We start from the raw sequence: 22680 nt of genomic DNA, 5'->3' as shown, positions 1-22680 counted from the left end.
CCACCATGTTCTGTGTGACCTCGGGCAAGGGACTAATCTGTAATCGGGGAATAAGTAGAACACCTCCTTGCCGAAGTTGTTACGAGGGTGAGTGAGATACTGGGCTGGCCAAAAAGTTCATTCGGTTTTAAGTAAAGACATTTTTCATTTTCACCAAAAACTTTAATGTAGTCACGAACCGAATGAACTTTTCGGCCAACCCAATATATGCGGGGCTGGGGGTATAGGTGAAAGAATGGTTGCATTGACACTGGGAAAGGACTCCAGTGGATGCAGAAGGAATAAATACAAAAAAGGGAAAGAGGGAAGAGAGATGAAGAAGACCGTAGTCTGTGGAAGAGTTTTTTGGGGGAGCTTGGAGACAAGAAAGGAAGAGGTAGAGGAGGAGGGAGTAAACATACCAGGAATCTAATCCACTGTTTTGGCATTTTCTCAAAATACTGATATTCCTCTGACTCTGGGCCAAGCTGCCACGGGCCATGAGGAACACGTGGAAGGCCCCGTCACCTGGCCCGCACCGGCTCTCGGAAAAACTTGCTGCTGTTGCAAGTTTTATGGTTGTGGTTGTTTTTAGGGCTCGACCATCACAAAGGCCCCTTTCCAGGATACACGTGGCTCTGTGGCCCCAAAGCCCTCATCCACCCATTGGAAGGCAGGGCCTCCAGAGATCTGCCTCCACGGGGTGCAGTGTTATTCCCACCCCAGCCCTGGGGTTTTCTCAATCTCTTGAGAAAGAGATTGTAACTGTGGGGGGATATCACCTCTCTGCTTCGCCTGCACCCCAGCAGACAACATGAGGCCTCCGGTACTGTGAAGAAAAGGCAGGTGTCTGGGGAATAAACCATATGTCCAGAGGGAAGCGGAGAAGCTTGCCCTCTGATGCTAATTGCATTCCACAGCTGCTGTTTCAGCAGCTAGAAGCAAACCCGGGCCTGATTAGGCTCTTATTCAATAAGACTCTAGTCCATGCAAGATCAGGAGACATGGATTTTTCTAGACTATTTTTTGGTCAGAAAATGCCCTGGAATAGACTGCTTTGGTCTCAGGACACTAGCCTATACTGAGTCAATGTCATTCTTATAACAGCACAGTCACCAAAACTGATTTATAATATAACTTTTTGGACATTAAAGTGTTAATGAAATTGCTGTCATGAAAAAGAATAGCTCGGATTTTTATTTTAACCATTCTCAAGGTCCCATCTCTTTTTAAAAATTCATTTCCTCTCACTTGAAGAAACTGCTTTATCATCTAATTTAAAAAATCAGTTCCCCTCCCCCCAAGGTGATTTACTTTCTCTATAGAAAAATGGTAGTAACCGGCCAAGAATCTAAATGTTAAATGCAAGGAAAAATGAGACCTTTGGAAATGAAAATAAATGATCAATTTTTCTTCCTTCGGAGAAATCACTACTCCCAAAAGATACGGGATGTGGAAAGGAGAGGAAACAAATGATTTCAACTCTAAGTTCCTTGAAAGCAGCCACTCAGCCTTCTTATCTTTCTTTCCATCTATACACTTCTGGACATTTCTGGAGCACTTGTGGATGCCAGCTCTCACTTAGGAAACTCACAGGTCAGGGCAAATGAAAAATAGATCACTGCAGTGAAACAAGAGAAATGCCTCCAGGAGAGACAGGTACTAAGATTGCAGGGTCAAGAACCCCAAAGATAAAGGAGGGCAGGGATGGTATCACGGAGCAGGGGGCATTTGAGTAGGGTATTGACAGGTGAGTAGGAGTTGTCCAATTGGAGGGAGAAGCAGGAAAAGACACATGTTGTGTGGGGGAAAGCTGAATACCACCAACTGAAAGGAAGCACAGCTGAAGAGCATGGCGGAGGAAAGACACATGCTGAAGACACACACAAACCCAATTCAGTGCCTAGATCTTATCTTCTAGCTGACAGTAGCATTAGAAAGGATCCTATACAGTATTACAGAAATCATTCTGGCTTCAGTGTAGAAGACAGACCAGCAGGGGGTGATCCTGAGTTGTGAGGCCAGGGAGGCGACTACTATGCTGGTCCAAGCAAGAGATGAGGAAGACCTGCACCAGGGCAGTGGTGGTGTGGATGCAGAAGGGCAGGTGCAAGAGACGCCTGCAAGGTGGGATCAGCAGGACTGGGTGAGCAGGCCCTTAGCCTCAAGTTTTCATGCAGAGAATGTGGAAAGCTGCAGGCTGACAGCAAATTGCATAATTCATGCTGAGAAGGAAAGAGCCAAGAAAAAATGATAGTGGGAGGATGGAAAAAGGTGGGAGGCATCTAGCTAAGAAGAAAAGGGCAAAGGAAACTGAGCAGAGAACAGGTTGGATTAGTGCCACATAACCTCAGGTTTGGAAGAGGCCTTCCCTGATAAGTGGCTTTCTAGCCTTTCTTTACATACTTCTGTTGATGGGGAGCTCATTACCTGTAGAGTCATCCCATTCCATTGATACCTTTTGTGAGTTCTTTGAACCACAATCTTTTCCTCTGGCTCCACAGAGCTACCTTTGAATTTTTACTTTCAGTTGCTCAAAGACACTTTTTGGAAACCTATTTGATTTAGCAAGAAGCAGCTAGATGGCCTGGCAGGCCTCCCATCCTGCCGATGGAGAATCCTCCACTAGAGCAGGGCAGAGGCTGAGATAAATTCACAGTGCAGGAACACAAAGTTGAGGACACGTGTGGTTGCCCACTCTTGCCCTTGCCCTTGGGTTTTAAGCTACTTTAGCTGTCTGAGTCCCCTGCCCCATCCCACCCCATCAGAAAATCACCAATACCGTGCTGTTGCAGCCAGCAAAGCAGGCAGACAGGTAGGTGATGCCATCTGCTCCACACACTGGAGTGAAGGAATCCGTTTGGCATTCACAGTTTTTATTGCAGGACGAGTAGGGGTCCAGGGCCGAGCCAGGTGATGAGCTGGAAAAGACAGGAAACGTGGAACCCATCAGAGAAAGGTCAACTTCTGTTGGATCCCCCCAGTGACAGCCCTCTGCCCTCTGTGGTCATGGTCGCCAGTGCGGTCATGGTTCAGGGAAGGAGGGCCATCAGTGCTTGGACTGTGCATGGATATACAGAAGCTGCCTCTGCCCGTGTGCTCCCATTCTGCCTGTTTGACCTCGCAGGGTGGCAGATAAGCCCGGCCCTACTTCTCCTGACTTAACTTCAGGAGAAGGCCTGGTGGCCTGCTCAGAGGAGGAGACTGGTGTGGAGAGGAACTGGTACCCTGCAGGCCAACCATGCTGCAGCCCTGATGCTCCAAACTGGATTCCCAAGGCAGCTGCAGAGTCTCACGTAGAAAAGGGGACTGCTATTGGCACTGGATATGTAAGGACTCTCTGTAATTCCCTCTAAGGGCAAGTCTGATTGGACTTTAGTTCAAAGTCTTGGGATAATAACTAGGAAGTAAGTTGTCCTATAAGAGCTAACTTCTTTCCATTCTTCTCTCCTTTTTTCCCCTCCATCTCTCCCTCCCACACTTATCAGTACCTACTATGGCTCATACCCTGTAATTACTATATGAGTCTAATGATAGCTTCTGATGGTTTAAGGAATTGTTGGGACTTCCCTGGTGATTCAGTGGTTAAGACTCCGTGCTTCCATTGCAGGGGGTTTGCATGGGGCCAAAAAAAAAAAAAAAAAAGAATTGTTGAAGTCTCTTATTTTAAGCTGAATTTGAAAATAAAACTTATTTTTAATTTTCTATCTTCATGTCATTCCTAAAATCAAATGACAAAAATTGGCATTTGAGTCCTCTGGGGAGTGAATGTCTGACTGTCTCCCCAGTGCTCCCTTGGCCGCCCTGGGAGAGAGCCTTTAAGTGGAAGTCAGCCCTCTCTGCCCAGAAGGTTCACATAGACTGTACAGCCCTGGGAGGAAGATGCAGAGGCATCACCGACTTCGCAGCTCATGGTCACTAGGGACAGAACTGGCTCCATTAACCTACCCAGGAGAGAGGGTCCTGGCATCCTGGGCAGGCAGGGGTGGCGAGACCTTTCTGGGACTTACGTGTTTCCATAGGGAACAGTAACCCCAGCCACAGGGCCCGTGTCACAGCCCAGGAAGAGGAAGGAGACGTAACAAGCGGTGGACACCAGGTTGACGAGCATGGCCATCCGAATGGCCCCGAGGGCAGACAGGCTGAGTTTCTTCACCAGGAGACCGCCCAGGAAGATGCCCAGACAGGCACATGGGATCGCAGTCATCCCTGGAGGAGAGCAGAGGGGCAGGGACCATTAGCCAGGGAAGAGGGGCCAATCAATGCAGACCCTGGGTGCCAGGCCCGAGGCCGAGCCCTGCACGGACAGGATTCCCTGTGACACCACTGTGGTACCACTTGTTCCACTGTGTCCCAAAGTGTCTGCTAATGGCCTCATTTCTACCCTCAAGGAGCTCACGAAAATCGGGGAAGACAGACCCATAAAAACTCCATGATTAGGAGTCTAAGTCACACACCTGGCATGCTAAGTGGGGAACTCTCGCGGGAAACACACCCAGCTGGTGTGGGAACAACCGAGAGACACGTCAGACCAGCTGGGAACACGCACGCGCGTTTGAGAAAAGCATCAGGGAGCAGTGATGTGCCCTCTGTGTGTTTTCCAGGTGGTGTGGGAAAGGGGATCAAATTGGGGATTTTCCCCCACTCTTCAGGCAAGGAAGGGTCTGGAGGCTGTTTAAACGAAGGTCCCAGAACTCACCAGCCTGTGGAGACAGTGTTTTAACCAGCCCCGTGACCTCTCAGGAAGCAGCGTCAATCAAGTTAATACGTTTCATAGCTCCTGGTGAGGAACTGGCATATATTTTTTTTCCCCTTTCTTATAAACAGAGCTATCTGCAAGGCAGCAGGACCATAAACCTGTTGTTTCTGATTCTCAGAGACTCAGGGCATCTTAGGAGGACCGAAGGATCCTAGGGTTCCAATCTCCTGTTTGGTTTTGTTCTGTTCTGATTCACTTCATCTAAACTCAGCTTTAAATTACTGTGTGTCATTTATCTACCGTGTAGATTGGGCATGGCTAATTTTCCAGTTTAGGCTGCCTCTTCCTTGCCAATCAACAGACCTCTAGGTCAACTGACTCCATCAATCAGCTGGTATGCGCTAAAGGAATGCAAATTAATTTTAATATTCTGGTGAGAAAAACAATCAGGGAGGCTGAGCTCTGCAAGGGAAATAGCACAAGTTACACTTCGTGAAAAACATAGTATCTCTGTATTATTTGATGCTCTTGGACGAGCTGTGCTTGGTTCTCTCTCGTCCTGGTATAGATGATCCTCAGGACCTCGCCCCTATTTGCCTGTCTAAACCCCATGCCACTCCGCTCCCCCAACTATCCTCCTCCCCTCTCTCCCTGGAAGAGGCCAAATCCATTCAAGCCCCCAGTCTCTGCACTTGCTGTTTCCTGTTCTAGGACATTCTTACCCTCTACCTTTACTTGGCTGGGCCCTATGGAGGGCCTTCCCAGACCGCCCCATCTAGAGTGGTCCTGCAGCCCATTTGGGATTTCCTACTGTTTCTTGCCCTGTTTTATTGTTGGCATGGCTCTCCCCAGTATCTGAAGCTGCCTCAGGTATTTCTGGTTTTCTCGTTTCTTGTTCTCTCTCCCCCTCCTGAAATGCAGCTTCCCTGAGGACAAGAACCGTTCCATCCTGTTCAGTCCCGGCTCCCTGTGCCTACCACGGTGCCCAGCACAGAGTGGGCGCCTGGGGATTATTTTCAAGATGAACGGAACAGCGAGCAGATGGGATTTGTGTGAGTGAATACTGATGGCCAGAGCCCACGCCCAGAGAGCAGGTTGCATTTTGTTCCATTTTCCATCAGAGGCAGCAGGGAGCGGCCCCTGGTGATGATGGTAACTATGGCAATAACAGGCTTTCAGCACCTTTCCTCCAAGCCATCATCAGCCTTCCCTCTCCCTCCCTGACGTGTGTGCAGCCTTAGCTTGCGGGCAGTTATCAGAACTACCCCCCAACTCCATCCTCATTAGCTTCACCTATGCAGATTGAGTCCTTTTTATCTTCACGCATAAATCAGTGCCATCAGCCCTTAATCATCTGTGTTGCTCTTTTCTGAACTCTGCCCCATCTGCTGATGACTTCGTGGGTGGCCCAGAGACAGCGCTGATGGCCCAGGATGACTGCAGGGGTCCATCCCCTAGGTTTGCGGGGGCTACTGATGAAGCATTTTTGGACACGAGCCTCGCCTTACGCTTCTGCTGCCTCTCTCTGTCCCCTAAAGGCCCCCCTGCCATCCCCTCCTGCAGCCAGCCTTCCAGAGTCCATGCTAACAGACTGATGCTATGGGTAGGGCACAGAGAGAGGGCACGTGTCCTGCCTGCCTGGGCTGCCAGCCGGATGGACGGACCGACAGATGGGCCACCAGGCTGCTTCTCCACATGGCGGGAGAGGGTCTCCCTATGCAAGTGCTCTAACAGACAGAGTCCCTGGGACAGAAACAGGTGCAGGAAGGTGAGATTGTTTTTGACCTTCTGCCCTGAAGACTACTGATTTGTTTGCTGATAGAAAACTTTGGAAATCTGTCCTGAAATAGAACAGAGCCCCAACTTTGAAGCAAATGTGATCAAAATGTAAGGAGCTGCTGCAAAGAAACCAGGAAGTGAGAGATAAACTCTGTGGGTGCTGGAGGGCAAAACCTGAGAGATTGTAGGTATAATGAAGAAGTTATAACTTTAATTATAGAGAGACACATTTTACCCTAACTCTGTCAGACAGGTACTAAAGGGCTGACTGCATCTTGCTAATACCTCTTGGAAGAAATACTTATAAAATAGTGGATGGTAGAGAGTTATTAGTAAAAAAGAAAAACACAAGGCTTGTGCTGCCCTGGCAGCTCCCAGGGAGAGGTGCTGGGATCTGGCCACATCATTGCCGGTAGGGTTTTAATTTTTTTTAACTTGATACCTTACGTCCTGTGAAGTGCATAAGCTTAAGGGAACACTGATGAATTTTTGCCCCTTTATACACCCCTGTATTAAAACATTTCCGGCAGCCCCAGGGGCTCCCTGTTCCTCCATTCCCTCCACCCTCAAGGGTAACTATCATTCTGGCCTCTATCACTTTAATTAACTTTTCTTCTTTTTAACTCATAAATATGTCCTCTTTTGTGTCTGACGTCTTTCAACTCTGTCAGATCCATCCACACCGAGGCGTGTATACAAGCTCTTTCTTTCTCGTGCTGTATGACAATTCACTGTATGAATATTCTATCATTCATTTGCCCATTCTAGTATCGATAGATATTTGGGTTGTTTCCAGTTTGGGGCTGTCATGTATAAAGCTGTTTTGGATACTGTACCTAGGCATATATAAATGAGTGGACCTAAACACTCACTTCTGTTGGATTTATGCCCAGAAGTGGAATGCTTGGATCCCAGCGTAAGCATACGCTTTTAGCTTTCATGGGTACTGCCAAACAGTTTTCCAAAGCGCTTGCACCATTTTGCACTCCCACCAGCAGTGTATGAGAGTTCCAGTGGCTCCACATCCTCGCCAACACTTGGTACTATCAGTCTGGCAGACATGGACTAGTATTTCATCGGTGGTGCTCGTATGTGTCTTCCGGATGACTCATGATGGGTCAGCACCTTTACGTGGGTTTATTGGCCGTTTTGTGAAGGAAATGCTAAGGAGAAGATCAGAAAATATCACCTCGCCCATTTCTCTCAGGACATGATCTACTTCTACTTAACAGAGAAGAGAATTCCATGGGGCTGGAGCCCTCTCGACTGCCAGGCCGGACTTGTCATATTCTCAGGGGCCATCATTGTGTCTCTCTCCTTCTCTGCACTTTCAGAACAGATGAGCTCTTCTGTCAAAGGCTGTCCACTATACTCCCTCTCTTTTCTGCACATCGCCTCTGCTGGTTCTTTCCCCTCTGCTCAGACACCTGCTCAAGTCCTTCCTGTCACAATAGCAACTGTCTCTTAGCAACAGCACCGTCACTACTCCAATCCCTTGACTGCAATACACACTGCCCACCATGTCTTCTCTCCGTCCCTCCACCACTAAGCTCTGGAAAGTGTCCTGCAGTCGCTGGCTATTCCTTCCCTCTTGTGGGCTGCTCCCCTGCTGCTGTTTCATGGACACAGCCCTGACACAGGCTGAAAGACGTCCTGGCTGTTGAAGGGACCAGAGACATGTGAGGCCGCATCACGCGTGGGCACTCATGCTGCTGACAGCTTCCTTCTTGGTATCATCTCTTCCTTGACCCCCGTGATCCACGGATTTCTCTCAGGAGTTGCTTCTTGAACTTCTCTATGGCCTCCTGTATTTCCTATGAGCAGTGTTTCACCCCCTCTATTCTAATTCTACACATTTTCCTTCTGCAAATTCCACTCCTGTGTCCTCAACTACCATGCACAAACGGATGCAACCCACATCTTCGTCTTCAGCCCTCAACCATGCACAGGACATCATGTAGATATACCACGGCCATCTCACACTCAGCAACTTCAACTCTGAACTCACAACCTTCCCTACAGATCTGATTCTTTTCTGCTATTTCCAGGTTTCACAAATGGTACCACCCTTTGCCTGAGCCAGAAACCTGGAAGTCACTCTCGACCCTTCATTCTCCTTCCTCCGCCACGAGACCGCTTTCCCTACTGCGTATAAGGAATGCGCCTTCTCGTGAGGGCAAACGGGTTTTCTTTAGCATGTCAGCTCCAAAGGACTGGAAGCAGATTCCTGTAGTCTACTGCTGAGAAGACTGGTAAGATCACGCTTGAGCTTGGGGAGAAGGAGTGTCATGATCCATTAATTACATCTGCCATGGGCACAGGGATAGAGGGGAGCATATGGCTTCCAACCTCTATATTTGCTGACCGTGGGTTTTATGCTGCCAAGAATATCCTTGCTTTTTTATGTTCTTGACCAAAGGCTACTAAACTTTCAAGATCCATCTTGATTCCCCTCTTCCTTCCTCACATCTTCCCCCCAATTCTCCAGTTCACACTGATTTATAGACTTCCTGGCCTGTCGCAATGCTTCCTATGCACACTTTATATTTTAGCTCTTTATTATCATGTACTTTTAGCAATTGTCTCAGGCAAGTAAATCTTACTCCAAGAAAATACTTTGAAATTCTTCTGCACGCTGACCACACGTATATACTTCTGCAGGGGCAGCGCAGTCCGGGCTGTTTGGCGGGTTTCAGTCAATTCTTATAGTATTACAAGCAGTGATGGCCTCTCTCCACCCCCCTGGGAGGCTGAGAAACAGACTCACCGAGTAGCTGGTTGGCAGAAGAGGTGGTGAGGTTAAACTGCTGCTCCAGATACTTCCCCAAGAAGGCAGCGAAGCCAGCCACCACTGCAATCTCCATGCAGGCGGCCAGGATGATGCAGGTAAACACAGGGTTTGAGAGCAGGTGCTTTGTGACCTTCGGGATCACTGCAGGGAGAGAAGCAGAGGACCAAGGTCACACACTGCACTCCCAGGCCTTCTGCCCCCAAGGCCCCAATTTGACCCATCTCAGTAAACAGCATCAGGAATCACCTGGTTTACCAGGCCAAAGCCTATAACCTGTTAAGTCAGCCATAATTGTGAAAACTCTGGCTTCAAAATATATGCTGATGTCTCGTCGACTAAACTGACAACTATGAAAGCAGGAGAAACTACACCATGACTTTTCCTTTTTTTTACAGCACACTTGAAACACTATTTTATAAGCCATCACAAGTTATTTCCATCCAAGAAAAAGACGAGTTTGGGGTTTGTTTCTCAAAAGGGAAAATATAACTTAATCGTATTATAATTATAAATGTATTAATTATATTAATACATCTAAGTATATATTATCAATATACCTGAATATTTATAATGGTGTGTGTTAAGAAAATATATTTAATCTTTTTTTAGCAGCTTTTTTTTTTTTTATGTTGGAATATAGTTGATCAACAACGTTGTGTTAGTTTCAGGGGTACAGCAAAGTGATTCATGTATAGATATGCATGTATCTATTCTTTTAAGAAAATATATTTAATCTTTTTTTTCAGCAGCTTTTTTTTTTTTTTTATGTTGGAATATAGTTGATCAACAACGTTGTGTTAGTTTCAGGTGTACAGCAAAGTGATTCATGTACACAGCAAAGTGATTCATGTATACATATGCATGTATCTATTCTTTTAAGAAAATATATTTCATCTTAACAGTTTCAAGAAAGAAATGATAGTGTATGTATATGCATACACACGCACACACAATACATATATAATCCAGCCTCCACCCACCCACCCCGCTTCCTTCTCACAACCACATTCGCCTGGCCAAGCTTCCATGAGCTTTCACTTGGGGAAGACTAGGGTCTTGGTTTTCACTCTTGATCCAATATAATCCTCCCCTATGCAGTAGTCAATGGGATCAGCTCAAATCAGCTTCCTACTCAAACTCCACAATGGCCAAAATCCACACTTGGTACGATGGCCCACAGTCTGCCCCTTGGCTATCCAATCGCACTTCTGACCACTCTCCATCCTCCCTCTGCTCCAGCCCCACCTGCACCTGGTCCTCCCCACCCAGCTCTTTGCACCAGGGCTCTTCCCTCCATTAAATGCTCTGAACCCAGATCTTTGCTCCATCTCTTCCTTATTCCTCGGGTGGTCTTTCCTCAACACCCAAGGCAACCTAGAAGCTGCTGCCCGCCCAGCCCTGATGCTCAGGGCTCAGATGAGAGTTGATGGTGGGCAAAAGTGCTTTGTGGCTTGTGTACCGCTTTAATTACCACTGGAGCCAAAGCAGGTTTTGCTGAGGTGATGCATTTCAATCTTATTTTATTTTACTCTGTTTTTCCTAAAGTAGGTGGTTTCATAAACCGCTCAGGTTTCCTTTTAATTTGCTGCTTTTACAAATGAGAGATTTGGGTTTCTTAAAATCCTTTGAATGTAATCACATTATTTGGCTCTTTCCAGCCATTAGAATCCTTTGTACATGGTCTTTGACCAGATCTCCTCAGCTATGGAGTGATGACATATCCTGGCAGTAGGCAAGGGGTCTGGGGGTATCAGGACAACCCCATCATTTCAATACTTATGCCATTATTTTGATGTGCACTTAGTAAAAAAAAAAAAAAAAAGTTAACTAAAATAAGACTGATACATCAAATGCATGGTTTCATGGCTACCATAGCTTAAGATGACGCTAGGTTAAATAAAACAAGTAGATTTAAAGTTACTTAAAGAGAAAGTTATGTAAATGATGGTACAGGTGGTAAGGAAATAGGCAAAAACGTGTAAAAGTGGTGTACCAGTGATAAGTTAGGGGACCTCTGTTCTGCTGTACTCATAATAATGTGGAACATTTGGCATGCGGTGTACTTGTTTCCACCTGTGTAAATAGAAAAAGATAAGACAGAGTCCCAGATGTAGCAAGTACTATTCCAGGTCTAGGAAAAACCAATCAGTGCCCATGGTCATACAAAATAAAGAGGTGAGCAATGTCTAACACTGCATTCCAAGGTAATGAATTAGCCAGCTGTCCTAAAGAAGAGAGCTAATTACACAGGCTCAATCTCATTTCCTAGGAGATGAAACCTCTAAATGGCCCAACTAATTAGAATAAAATAATAATAGGAGATACATAAGTTTTTAATAATGTTAACAGACAAGCTCAATAAATCAAAATAACAGAACAATGGGTCAGGAACTGGCAGATACACACAACATAAAATTTATCATTTCTGGGAAAGATACCAAGTTTCAAAAATGAAAATCTCTATATAAGACAGGGACTTAAGGATCCTTTGACGTACTAAAAGGAACTTAGCTATGGGAATGGACTGAGCCAGATGATTGGAGGCTCAGGATCACTGTGGGCTGAGCAATCTGATTCTGCATCCCAACAGATGCAGACAACCAGACAATAACCAGAGCTGGTGGCCTCAGCTGTTCCACGGTGGTTTCTCGTTAAACTACTAAAATCTTAGGAAGGTAACTCTTGGATTAAATAAATGCGTGTGTAGACATGCACAAAATAAAACAAAAACTTTAAAAATGGTAGGAATAAGAATAAAGATGGTGAGAAAACAACTTTAAATCCATGGTATTTATATATTTATACCTGCTTTATTGCAAGGGACTGGCCTTTATGCGTGTGTTCTGTTCATTTTTTACACGGTTTCGAGCATTTATAATAATCTGACTTTTTTAGAAATGTCATCTCAAATACTTGTCTAGAAGAGGTTACACTTAAAATCTATGCTTAGGGGCTTCCCTGCTGGCGCAGGGGTTAAGAATCCGCCTGCCAGTGCAGGGGACATGGGTTCGAGCCCTGGTCCGGGAAGATCCCACATGCTGCGGAGCAACTAAGCCCGTGTGCCGCAACTACTGAAGCCCGCGCGCCTAGAGCCCGTGCTCCGCAACAAGAGAAGCCACCGTGATGAGAGGCCTGCGCACCGCAACAAGGAGTAGCCCCCACTCGCCACAGCTAGAGAAAGCCCGCGCACAGGAACGAAGACCCAATGCAGCCAAAAATAAAATTAATAAAATAAGTAATAAATTTAAAAATAAATAAATAAATAAATAAATAAAATCTATGTTTAAATGTTGGAAAATTTTCCTTTGTTAAATTCACATTACTAAGTATTGTAAAACTATTTAGAGGAATGTTGACTGTGTAATGTTCAAAGATGTGTCCTGTTTGACAAATACAGAAGATGAATACATTGGGCATAAACGGAAGGTAATGAAGTATTTGTCTTCATAAACAAAAACCCCTTGGATGTTAAGACTCCGTTGTCATAAATCACCGCTAATGAGTGAAGGTTGATCTGCTATAGCGTCTGGCACATTGTGATGGTATAATGTACCTGTGACAAGGGACTGGCTGATTATGTCACAAAACACCAAGCTTCACAGAGAGTGGTATGGATTTACATGGGCAACCACAGCACTTCCTTGTAATAGATGAATTTGAAAGCCCCCAGCTATTCATGTTTTGGCGGGTAATAACACTGTTGCTCCATCATTGTAGTCTTTCGGCATTAAGATGTCTAAACTTTGGAAACACTGCTGACAAACAGTCAGCGCGTCGGGGACACTCCAGGAAAACCATCCTGTAGCATGCTTTTATTGTAGGCTTCATTTACTCTGTTACAGTGCAGACTTTTTAGATCTGGGGACTTCAGTAGGAGAAAGCACCACAGCCACACTTGCTTGCAAATAAAACTGCGGCTGAGCTGGCACCACCAGCATCCTCCAATTCGGAACTACGTTCTCTGGCTCAGAAACGATGCCAATGAGGAGTTGAGTTTGATCACATTAGCTGTCGGGGCCTCGGTACCTCCTTGTCCTTGATCATGGCCATCGTGGTTTATTTGGGGATGACGAGGGCACTTCTCAACAAAGGCAACTCCAGCTAATGGAAAATTTTCATACTTCAGCAAGCATTTTAATTATTGCAGAGATCATTCCATTTCGGTTGGAAGGATTCCTTGTCGAGATAGGAGCCTGCCTGCTTTTGTTTGAATATCTAATGACTAATTTTGCCTTGGATTAGATGTGAAAATCAGTAGGTTTGAGAATTATCTGACTGAAGGCCCAGGGAAGACTTAGTGGGCCTCATCTGCATGAAGAGCATTCTTTCTTCCGCCTATACCCAGCCGGTTCGCCTCCAGAAGTGACAGCTTCCTCTTGTGTTCAGCTATTTTCCTCCCAGTTTCTTCCTCCCATCCTGGGTTTTATTGCAATGACTTGTAGTACTGTCAAAGAAGATTCCCTTCCAAAGGTTCAATCTACCCTCCAAAGCCCCAGTTTGAAAAGGGGTATTGATTAGCTTGACCCTAGGGTTGGCTATCCCAGTGTTCCAAGCTTTTTCATGCAAATGGATTGTTAAGCCCATAAAATGCTAACTTTCCAAGGTGGCAGTAGCTAATGAGGCGGCCCAGACAGATAGAAATTGGTGAACCAAGGCCACACCAGGCTACCAAACACCTACAGTCTCCCAGAGCTATTTGCCTCTCACCTTCTGATTTAGCCTCAGAAGTTGGGAGCTGGGGTAGGAGGCAGGCGGGCTTGTACCATGCAGCTTCACAGCTAGGGAAACCTTTTCACCTCTCATCAGGAGAACGGTGCTGCTACTAGCGGAATGGTACAAAGTTGGGAGCGATCTCCAGGGAAAACAAGTTTGCTACTGCTAGTCTTTGGAAGGCAGTCCTGTAGGATGCAGTTTCTTGGAAAACTGTGGGTTCTCCAAGAGGGAGAAAGGCAGGTTTAGAGAAGTCGTGAGGATTAACCCTGACAGAGCATTTCCTGTGGGCCAAGTACCATTCTAACTGATTACACATCCACTCGCATTATCCTCACGACAAACTGTGTTCCTGGGATGCTTAAAATCCTCCATTTACAGATGAGAAGACGGAGGCAGACAGTGGCCCCATGGTCAAGGAAGCAAAGCACCTGCTACCACACGCTGTGCTCATAACCACTGTGCTGTTCTGCTCTGGGTTCTGAGGGGTGCTGTTGTTGGCTTGAGGACTAAGCATGCAGGCTGCCCCTGGTAACCAAGCTGCGGCTTAATTCTTAGAATGAAGAATAATAAAACATTCCCACTGGGGTTAGGGAAAATGAACAGATCTGACATGACTAAGGGCTTAGTCCATGTCATTTGAAGGCAGAGAAGTAGGAAAGGAAGGGAGGGGGGACAGAGGAATGAAAGAAAGGATTGGAGAGCCTACAGAAGAGTCCTGTACCACAGAAAAGGTTTCACTGAATAAGGTGGTATAAAATAATGGCTAAGAACCTGGTCTAAGGAGCCAGGTCATTGGGATTTGAATTCTGGCTTCAAGACGGACCAGAGCACATGACTCCATCCCATGGATTGCCACAAACATGAAATGAGACCCACTGCATGTAAAGCATGTGGCCCAGGGCTTCTAGTCTAGAATACAGGTAAGAGTCTGATGGGATTAACGGCAAAGATTGACTGTATAGCACAGGGAGCTGTATTCAATATCCTGTAATAAACTATAATGGAAAAGAGTATGAAAAAAAATATATATATGCATAACAGTCACTTTTCCGTACATCTAAAACTAACACAATATTGTAAGTCAACTATACTTCAGTAAAAAAGAGTCCGATAGGATTAATAGTAATCAGTACAATAGAAGTAATCCTTGGCTATGTTAGGGAGAGAGCCCTTGGGCTGGGAGGAGGACGTCAGGCTTCCTACAGGAATGCCTATGTGATCAGATGTGATGAGTAGAGTGGGGAAGAGACTGGAGCAGATGAACTGAGCTCCTGGGAGCCAAGGGCTTTCCAAGAAGATCCCCCTTCTGCAGGGGGCTGTTCAGCAGATCAGGGGGTCAGGAGGCACAAGTCCTTGTCCACTACCCTTCCTGGGAATTGGAGGTACTCTGGGAAGTGCTCAACGTGGGGCTCAGTTATACTCCCCTTGACCCTCAGATCTCTCTGCCTTCAGTCTCTCTACTGAAGTTGGCCTTGACTTTCTTTCTCTTTAGTAACACTTCTGTCAATTCAGCATGGTTAACATCTCCCAAGATGGGAGGTGGAGCCAGTCTATGCAACTGCTCAGGAATCATGACAATGACCGCCAAAGCCTGCCTCGCAACCAGCGTTGGATGGGCACCGTGGCAAGGTTTCTCATTTTTAACCCTCACGACTATTACAACAGGGGGTGGTCCTACCATCCTCATTTTAGACCCAAGGAAACCAAGGCTCCCTTGAGAGGCTGAAACCCAACAGTCCGCATCCCAGAATACAAAACAGAGAAGCGAAGGAGGGTGGATTTGAACTCAGTTCTGCCTGCACTCTGGGACTCATCTCTAAATCTTCAGGTTTCTGGGTGGGGCCTCGAATCAACAGAAAAGTACTTTCCTGAAAGGTGAGCCACCATGAAGTGCTTCCCAACATAGGAGACCCATGACCAGAAGAGAACAGAGGTGGGGGGGATCTGGGTGAGATAAATAACAGTATTCAAGTCATGACGACAAAAGAAAAAAAAAAAAAAAGAAAGAGGAAGGAAGAAATAATGGAGTGGAAAAACACACCATCATGGAGGCACAAGAGTGAAGCCAAGGTAGAGCGGATCCTGGGAAAAACGAAGTTTCATGGGGTAGCATGAATGTTCACCAGCCACCAAGTTGGTTCCCACATGCCCAGGGCAGGCTGTCATCCTGGCACCACCGACCCCACTGGACGCCCTTGTCTGGGTCCTCCCGTCTGTCTCATAGGAGGAGCCAGGTGCTCTCAGGTAGAGCAGAGATGTAGCAGCTCCATCCCCAGACATGGGCACTGTGCCTGGTAAGAGCAGATGCTTAATACATGCAAGGTAGATTAAAGAATCCAATAAAGAAACAAATGAATCGCACAGCCTTGAAAGGTAACTGTCATAGTCTCTTAAGGAACATTAGCTGTAGAAACAGAGACCAATTTATGATCACACCATTCGAGATGTTCTGCAGGTTCATGGGCTGTGAGGAAAGTGGGAATAATTAGCTAATACGGTCATTTCCATCACTGATTCTGGAGGTGCCCAAACCATCCCTTGAGTAGGTAGGGGTGAGGGAAATCCCAGTGGGAGGGGAGGCCCGTGGTGCCTCCCGGAAGCGAGCGCCTACCATGAACTTGGCCCCAGACCAGCAGACTTGGGCCCCCTGTGGCCTCATCACTATAGAGGAGCCCATCCCCCAATCTCTGCCCGGGGCATCCAGGGGAGCTTCTAGCATCCTCTCACGGCTAACTTTGAAAGCAGTAACTACCAGGCTTCTGTCTGCCCATCTTCAGTAAGGTAATAGGCAGACAGCAACACCTCCCTTGTATGGAGAAGGTCATGGTTTGAAAGAACAAACAAGAAGCCATCAGCACAGGAAATGAGCATCTACAGCGAAATCCAAGTGTCAGGTGGGTGTGGATCGGTTAGGACAACCCAGAGCCCATCAATTCTACCGACTCTTGAAAAGTCACCACCTCCTTACAGCCACACCAAGGAGGAGCAGCGTGGTTGCCCACTAGCCAGTTTAAAGCAAGAACTAAGTGTCCACAGAGGCATGTCTAGCATCTGCCAGCTGCTGCTCTAAACTGGGGTCATCCCAGTCATTTCCTGGCATCAGCAGTGTGAAGTCAGAAACGTGATCCCCACATGATTTCAGAGGTGGAGGAAGGAGCTTGGGAAGCAGCAGGCTCTTATTCAGACCCCAATATTGCATCTTCCCATGTTGGCCGCAGACAGAAAATGACTAAGGAAATCAAGAGTCTTTCGTAAGCGAACGGCCACTTTTATAACTTCATGCCAGCCCCTAGAACCTTCTCTGGGAGCAGGGCGCCCCACCTCAGCGGTGGCCGGGCTCACTGCGTCTGACATCCACAAAAATGCTAACGATGGGAGAATTCATCCCTGGGAAGTCTGGAAAGGGAAACAGCAGTGTCCAGAAAAGAAACGGTGAAGCCAAGCACCCAAGCTGACGTACGTGCCCAACTCTAAACCTAGGCTTCCTAATGCTACTTCCGGAAGTGCTGGGTTTACAGCAGGTCTTCTCAGAGCCTTCAATATGCTAACGTCAACCTCCAAGAGTCATGTCACAGACTGTCCCAAGCTTATTTCATCAGCGGGTCACCTCCCCCATTTTATCTTCTATGCAACTGCCAGAGAAATTAGCCCCTGGTGGAGAACCCTCGAGGGACCCCCACCAGCTCTGACATTTGTTTTCTCCTGGGAGCTCACTTAGAATCTTCTGGGGAGCTTTAAAGACACCCAGATGCCTGGGTCACCTCTCCCTCATCCCCCTTGCCCACCACAGACTCAGAGAATCATAATTTGTAGGGATGCGGCCCCTGAATATGTGTGTTTCAAGAAAGCCCACATGCAGTGCTGACTCAAATCCCTAGTTGGGAAACAATGGCTCATAAAATAAAGTCCAGTCTCATTAGAAGGGCAATGAGAAGGCCCTCAATAATTCATTCATAATTTTACCAAAGACTTACTGGGCAGCTTTGGATACCAGGAACTCTGCTGGATGTGGAAGCTGAGACCAGCCTGCCTTCTATCATGACCTTCCCTAAATCCTCTTCCCAAAACCAGATGTCTCTCTTCCATGCACATCTCAGGCATCCCAGCCCGGAAGCCTTTGCCCTCCCCTCCATCCATGGGAATCCTGCCCGTCCTTCAAGATCAGGCTGAAATGCTGCATCTTTCACGCACCTGTCTTCAAATCCTCCCTCTGTGGTCCTCACTATATCCCTTTGAACCTCCCTTAATCCTCACCACCTTCTATCCTGTATCATAGCAACACATCATAAGTGCCGGAAGAGTGAGCATGAATAAGAGAGTCCTGGGATCCCATAAGTCTGAGAAATAGAAACTAAAGCAAAGCCAGACAGCTTTCCTTAGAGCTGGCCTTCTCAGAGCCTTTAACACAAACATATTCTATGACTCTCCAAGAGCGTCATAGTATACATATGGTTTCCCAACTTATTTGGCCATGTAACCACTACTCCTGGTTATTTTTGTTGATCTGTTTTTCTCTGAGCATCTCAGAGGACTCACGTTCCAAGGAACTCCCATTGGGAAATGCTGTCTTCTAGTTTTTTCCCTCCTTCCTCCCTTTTTTCCTCCCTCCCTCCCCTCCTTCCAAAACCACAAGGAGCATCCACAGTGTGCCAGGCAGCATCGTGCTAGGTGCCCTCACCTATGTTCATCTCAGGCGCTTTGCTGAAATAACTTGAGATGGGGAGTCGTGACTGATGCACGGATATAACCCCCAGCGCATCCTCCATCGACACTGATACGAACACGATGAAACCACTGACCAGTCTGGACCCTGGGGACCTGTAAAAATGACACCTGTGACGTGGCAGCCTCTGAACCACAGCTTGGCATAGAATTCCATGTGGTTGGGAAGGCAGATGGTTTCCTTGGCCACAGAATCAAGAAAGAAGACTTTGACAGGAAACCCACACGAGGGGAAAGCACAGTTCTGAAGATGAATCGCATGATAAAAAACACTCAGCCGTTTGGCCTGCAGAACAAGGACTCTCTGATCACCAGGCCGCTCACAATAACACTGTGCTGAAAGGCAACAGGCCCTTACTTAAGACAGATGTAGCAGAAACCGACTGCTGGCTGGCAGACGATGGAGGTGGCCTGGCAGAGATGCGGAAGCCGGAGGCATGAGCTGGGTCCCACGGCCAGGCCGACGCACGTGGGGCCCCCGCGGGAACAGTGGGTGGCACAGAGGTGGGGGGCGAGTATGCACCCTGCCCAAGCAGCAAGACGCCCGCTAGGAAGATGGGCGAGTAAAGACACGCATCCAAAGGCACAGTGCAGGTCAGCCTGAGCCACTGGTCTGGCAGACCCTCTGATTTGGTGGCTGAAGCACCAGGAGCAGATCTTCCTTCCTACACAGGTAAGGCACCTGGGAGCCAGCCGTGACACTCAACACAGGTGGAGCTCCTGCTAAGCCAGTGTCTGCGGTTGGGTCAAACACAGGTCAGAACTCTGGGAGGGGCTGTGTGTGAGGACGGCTTTAGGGAAAGCAGCAAACCGTGCTGGGCTGGGCAGCGCCTGTCCAACGATCCATGCATCCCCCCATTTATCAGATGTGTACTGAGCATCGGCCATGTACAAGGACGTGGGCAAAGCCGGATGTGGTCCCTGACCTCATGGAGCTTATGGAGGAAGTGATCACTCCTACAGAGGTCACATTCTGACCATGACACAGAGAGCAACATGCCGTGGAGGGGTGCCATCAGGAGGTCAGGGAAATGTCCTTGGGGAAATGATGTGTGAGCTGATGTCTGAAGATGGGATCAGAATTCCAGGGGTGGGAACAGCAAATGCAAAGTCCATTGAGCCTGGGGAATATGAAGGACTAAAAAGAGGCCAGCAAGGTGAGACTGGTATGGTGGGAACAGGGCGGCAGGTGTGAGAAGAGGCTGGAGGGGCAGAATCTCACTGGGCTGGTGGCCACGTGAAGGGCTCGGCCTCTATCTATCAGGATCAGACATATTCTGAACACATCCCAGTGTGGATGACAGCCTGGAGGGGTAGGGCAGACTGGAGTACAGGACAGACCATGAGCGGGAGGGAGAGATATTTATGTGCTAAAGTCAGCAGAACCGGGTGATGGATGGCATTAGGGGTGTGGGTGGGGAGAGGCGTGGGGAAGGTACCAACCCAGGCAGATTTCATTTCCCCTAGAAATGAAGGTCCTCTAGAGTCGGGCTCTGCATTTCCTCTTTTGAAGAGGGAGAAAGTGGACATTAAGAGTGGAAGTTTCTCCAACACAGTAAAGGCTTTTGTTCCATCCACCCCAGACCGATCCCTTTTTCCTTCTCGGTTGGTTCATTAATAGTTGAGTGGATCTTTGTGGGAAATAGAGGAACAGAGGAAAGAGTTCGGGTTTGGGAGTCTCAGACCCAAGTCCGGTCCCAGCTGCATCCTTCACAGCTGCGGGAACCTGGGTGCACGGTTTAATCCCCCAGAGCTCCGTGTCCCCATGGGTGGCATGGAGACTGGTAACGACACGCACGTTATCAGCCGTACTATGGGGGTCAAGTGGGAGGTCTGTGCAAGTGCTTTGGAAGTCATCAGCTGTACTCCATATTTTGGGCGTGGTTTTTAAGATTCTGAGCCTGAAGGCCCACCCCCACCTTGCCAGCTAAGCCATCACCCGCGGTCACCTGGTGCTACTATCTTTTCTGGGACAGGAAGAGGCCACTTGGCAGTCAGCATGAAGGGCGCAGAGACAAGAGCGCTCAGCTTTTGACTTCTCTGCTTACTCAGTGATCAAAGGTGGGCTCTCCCTTCAGGTTTTAAGCCGCTGGTACAGTGACACTCATCCCCCGCTGGGAAGTCCATCAGAGGGTCAGGAAACGCCAATGCTTGCAGGAAGCTGTCCTTCCCTCCCTTTTTAGCTGGACCCTTGCCTAGAAGACTCATTGTTTTAGGACACGTCTGCAGCCACAGTCGCAGTTTTAGTACCCGCTGTTGAAAAGTCACTTAGCACCTTGCTGACGCCACTTTTTCTTTAAGAGAGTTTGTTTATTGCCCGAAGATGCAGCACAAGGTCGTGGTTAAGAAGACAGACACTGAGGCCCTCCACGGTTCAAACGCCTTTCCTTTCCATCTGTAAGCCTCAATTTCCTGGTCTGTAAAATGGCACCAATGTCTCATGGGGTTGGCGGGGGGGATTAAATATGATGGTGCAGGAAAAACAAACGTTAGCTGCTATTATGTGTGTATGTGCGTACGTGGGCACACTGGCAAGAAAGTGTTCATTTGTTTACTCATTCATTAATTCAATCCATATTACCTACATGCCAGGCACTAAGCTAGGCAGTGGGAACAAAAAAGATGAATGAGAGCTTCGTGTCCTTGGAGAAGCCACAAGCTTTGGGAAGATGCAGGCAAACAGATGGGCTACTGTGTAGTGGGGGTTACCCCAAGTGCTTTGCGGGGCCTTTGAGGGCAACAGAGGAATGCAGCTAATCTAGTACTGAGCAGACAGGGGCATGAGCACAGAGGGGCTATAGGCAAGGGCTCCTTGGGAAGGTAGGGACCGAGACCAGCCCAGAAGTGGATCAAGGGAGGTAGGGCGTTCCAGGCAGAAACAGCAGCAAAGAGAAGAGTGCGTGAGGTGTTCTGAAAACTGTACAGAACGTGATGGGGAAGTTGGACACACCCGTGGCTGCAGGAACCCTGTGGCTGCAGAAAGGGCCCGGGTCCTAACCATCAAGCCCCCTCCAGGGCAAGTGACGCTGGAGCCAATTTCCAAATGCAACACACAACGGTGGATGTGAGAATAAACACACTAGCTAATGAGAATACTGTCCATTTGTGTGTTAACCGTCCCCCTGAATTCTTTCCTCCCACCAGATCTAGACTTTTAGAAACCATTCTGCAAACTCTGAGCATCGGATTCAACGAGACCACGCTACGTGCAGTCCCGGCCCCCAGGGGCTCACTGTGCCGGAAAGGGGAGGCATGGACACAGCAGTAAACACAAGAGGAGGGAGGTGGTGGTGGTGGTGTGGCGGGGGGTTCCTGAAAGATGAATCAGCAAAATGTCCTGAAGAGCAAGAAGAGGGAGGAGGGGCTTTAGAGTCAGGGAGGAAAGGAAAAGTTCTTTGGTGGCACAGCTGAGATGCAAAAACGTGTCTTGGATTTGCAGGCTCCCACCTGGGGGAGATGCTGGAGTTTCACAAGCCCAAGCATTTGTTCCCCTGCTGCCTGCTTTGTGAAATGGATATGTGACAGTCATCGCAAGACGGGGACGTCTGGGCTGTGCAACAAGTAACAGTTTCTCTACACAGTTCTGGAACAAGATTCTGAGCTTTCCATCTCTCACCTTCTTATAACAATTGCAAAACCCAACTGGTGGTCGACTTTGTTGGAAATAGACCTTCAAAGCCTGCTCTGGGGGGAGAGGGCTCTGGAAAGTGATCACAGGCCTGAAGTCCTCTGTCACCGAATGGGAGCTCTATGTCGTCACCTATAAAGGGTAATAAGTCCTAATGCTGACCTTATGCAGCTGCTGTAAAGTTACACCAGACACCACACTGTAAAACCAAGAGGAGCTGAACGACACGATCAAGGTTGTATGACTGGGAAGTGGCTAGCTGGATTTGAACCCAGGTGAGCAGCCCCACGGCTCTCCCAGGAGCAGAAGAGGCTGTGTGTCTTGGTCCCAGAGGGAAGGAAGGTGGAGTGGCTGCTCTCGGGCCAACGG

At 47.8% G+C, this 22680-nt stretch overlaps 1 protein-coding gene across 2 annotated transcripts in view; it reads right to left on the bottom strand.

Annotated features, from left to right (window-relative positions):
• The window catches only part of SLCO3A1 (solute carrier organic anion transporter family member 3A1), a 307677-nt gene that overhangs the window by 34644 nt on the left and 250353 nt on the right, over positions 1-22680 (bottom strand). For both annotated transcript variants that reach the window (XM_024752826.1, XM_024752825.1), the window contains exons 5-7: positions 9225-9389; positions 3990-4188; positions 2762-2900 (exon numbers count right to left, since the gene is read on the bottom strand). In XM_024752826.1, coding sequence (XP_024608594.1) covers positions 2762-2900; positions 3990-4188; positions 9225-9389 — 503 coding nt within the window. The remainder of the gene's footprint in view (positions 1-2761; positions 2901-3989; positions 4189-9224; positions 9390-22680) is intronic.

Source organism: Neophocaena asiaeorientalis, unplaced genomic scaffold (genome assembly GCF_003031525.2).
Source record: "Neophocaena asiaeorientalis asiaeorientalis breed wild unplaced genomic scaffold, Neophocaena_asiaeorientalis_V1.1 scaffold109, whole genome shotgun sequence".
NCBI classification, from domain to species: domain Eukaryota; kingdom Metazoa; phylum Chordata; class Mammalia; order Artiodactyla; family Phocoenidae; genus Neophocaena; species Neophocaena asiaeorientalis.
Note: the sequence above shows the minus strand (reverse complement) of the source record. Positions and strands in the feature narration are given on the sequence as shown.